Below are 1,762 nucleotides of genomic sequence, written 5' to 3'. Positions count from 1 at the left end.
ACTACTACACGGATACTATGACCGACTTGCGCAACTAGAGCAAGAGTTAGAGCGACAACGAGAGGCAGAAAAAAATCTGAGGTAAAAATATACATACAGCTCGAGAAGACACGCTGTTGGGTGGAGAAGATCCTTTCACTAAAGATATCATGCGTGCTAGAGTTCCAAGAAACTTCAAAAGCCCAGACATGAATCTGTATGACGGGACGACCGACTCAAGGAACCACCTAATTAACTTCAACAGTCGGATGTACTTGGCTGACGCCTCTAATGCTACCCATCGCAAGGCTTTCCTGACAACCTTGACAAAGTCAGCCATGAAATGGCTTGGCAGCCTACCACCTAGGTCAGTTACCAGTTTTGATGACCTTGCACGAAAATTCCTTATGAGATTTTTTATCCAGAAAAATAAGGTCAAACACGCACCCAGTCTACTCAGAGTCAAACAGGAAGTTGGCGAATCCCTCAAAGACTACATGAAAAGATTCAACAAGGCATGTTTGAAAATTCAAGACTTACCCACTGAGGCAATAATAATGGGACTAGTTAATGGTCTCCGGGAGGGCCCCTTTTCCTAGTCCATTTCAAAAAGACACCCAACTTCCTTGAGTGATGTACAAGAACAAGCCAGAAAGTACATCAATATGGAAGAAAATGACAGGCTGTGAGAATCCAACTGGTGATTAGGGAATCCCCATCAAACACGGGAAAAGGAAAAAGATCCCAATAAGAAAGAAGAATACAACTCGGAGAAACCCAGAAGATACCCCAATTATACCCCGCTACAAGTTTCTCTCGTATATGTCTACAAGAAAATTTGTCATACCGAGATACTTTCCCCTCCGCGTCTGATTAAAAATAAAAAGGGAGGAAGTCGCAACGAGTACTGTGAGTACCATAAGTTGTATGGGCACTCTACAAATGACTGTTACGACTTGAAAAATGTGATAGAAAAGCTGGTCAGGGAAGGTCGGTTAGACAGATATCTCATGAAAAAATTGGATGGTCATGGAAAGAGAAAGAGAGATGACGAAGAAGTCGGTCGAAGAGGTCAGTCCCCATAAACTCTTGAGCGACATATCCACATGATAGCAGGAGGTTTTGCTGGCGGAGGAGTGACCAAATCATCTCGAAAGAGATACTTGAAGGAGGTTTACTTCTTCGGAGAAGAAACTTCCGACCTCCTAACCATCTCTTTTACAAAAGAGGACGTGCAGGGAATTGCACTAGGGCATGATGATCCCGTAGTAATCACTATGATACTTGCCAATGAAAATCTACACAGAACATTGGTGGACCAAGGAAGCTCATTTGACATACTGTTTAAACCTGCATTGGACAAATTAGGGCTGGAAGAAAAAGAATTGAAGTCCTACTCGGATACTCTCTTCGGGTTGAGAGATACACCAATTAGGCCACTAGGGTTCATTTTCCTATATACTACTTTTGGAAAGGGATTGAAGTCAAAAACCTTAAACATTGACTACATTGTTGTGGACGTAGTTTCAGCCTACAATGCCCTAATTGGCAGGACAACACTAAATTGACTGGGAGATATTGTTTCTACTACTCACATCTGCATGAAATTCCCAACACAGGAAGGAATTACTACCATCAAGGGAGATCAAAATCTGGCAAGAAAATGCTACAATGAGAGCTTGAATCTGCGAGGTAAAGGAAAGGAAGTCAATGCCATTGAGCTTGGAGGAGTCCGAGGAAGAGAAGAGCTACGACCACAACCTAAAGGAAAACCAAAAGAACT

At 42.6% G+C, this 1,762-nt stretch overlaps 1 protein-coding gene across 1 annotated transcript; it reads left to right on the top strand.

Annotated features, from left to right (window-relative positions):
- The first annotated feature begins 1,085 nt into the window (after positions 1–1,085).
- LOC140183693 (uncharacterized) lies at positions 1,086–1,547 on the top strand. The gene has a single exon (XM_072232247.1). The coding sequence runs from the start codon at positions 1,086–1,088 to the stop codon at positions 1,545–1,547; it is 462 nt and encodes a 153-aa protein (XP_072088348.1).
- The last annotated feature ends 215 nt before the right edge of the window (positions 1,548–1,762 follow it).

Source organism: Arachis hypogaea, chromosome 1 (genome assembly GCF_003086295.3).
Source record: "Arachis hypogaea cultivar Tifrunner chromosome 1, arahy.Tifrunner.gnm2.J5K5, whole genome shotgun sequence".
Classification (NCBI taxonomy): Eukaryota; Viridiplantae; Streptophyta; class Magnoliopsida; order Fabales; family Fabaceae; genus Arachis; species Arachis hypogaea.
Note: the sequence above shows the minus strand (reverse complement) of the source record. Positions and strands in the feature narration are given on the sequence as shown.

Coding starts and splice junctions, on each gene's coding strand:
- LOC140183693 (XM_072232247.1), top strand. CDS start 1,086: ATGATAGCAGGAGGTTTTGCTGGCGGAGGAGTGACCAAATCATCTCGA.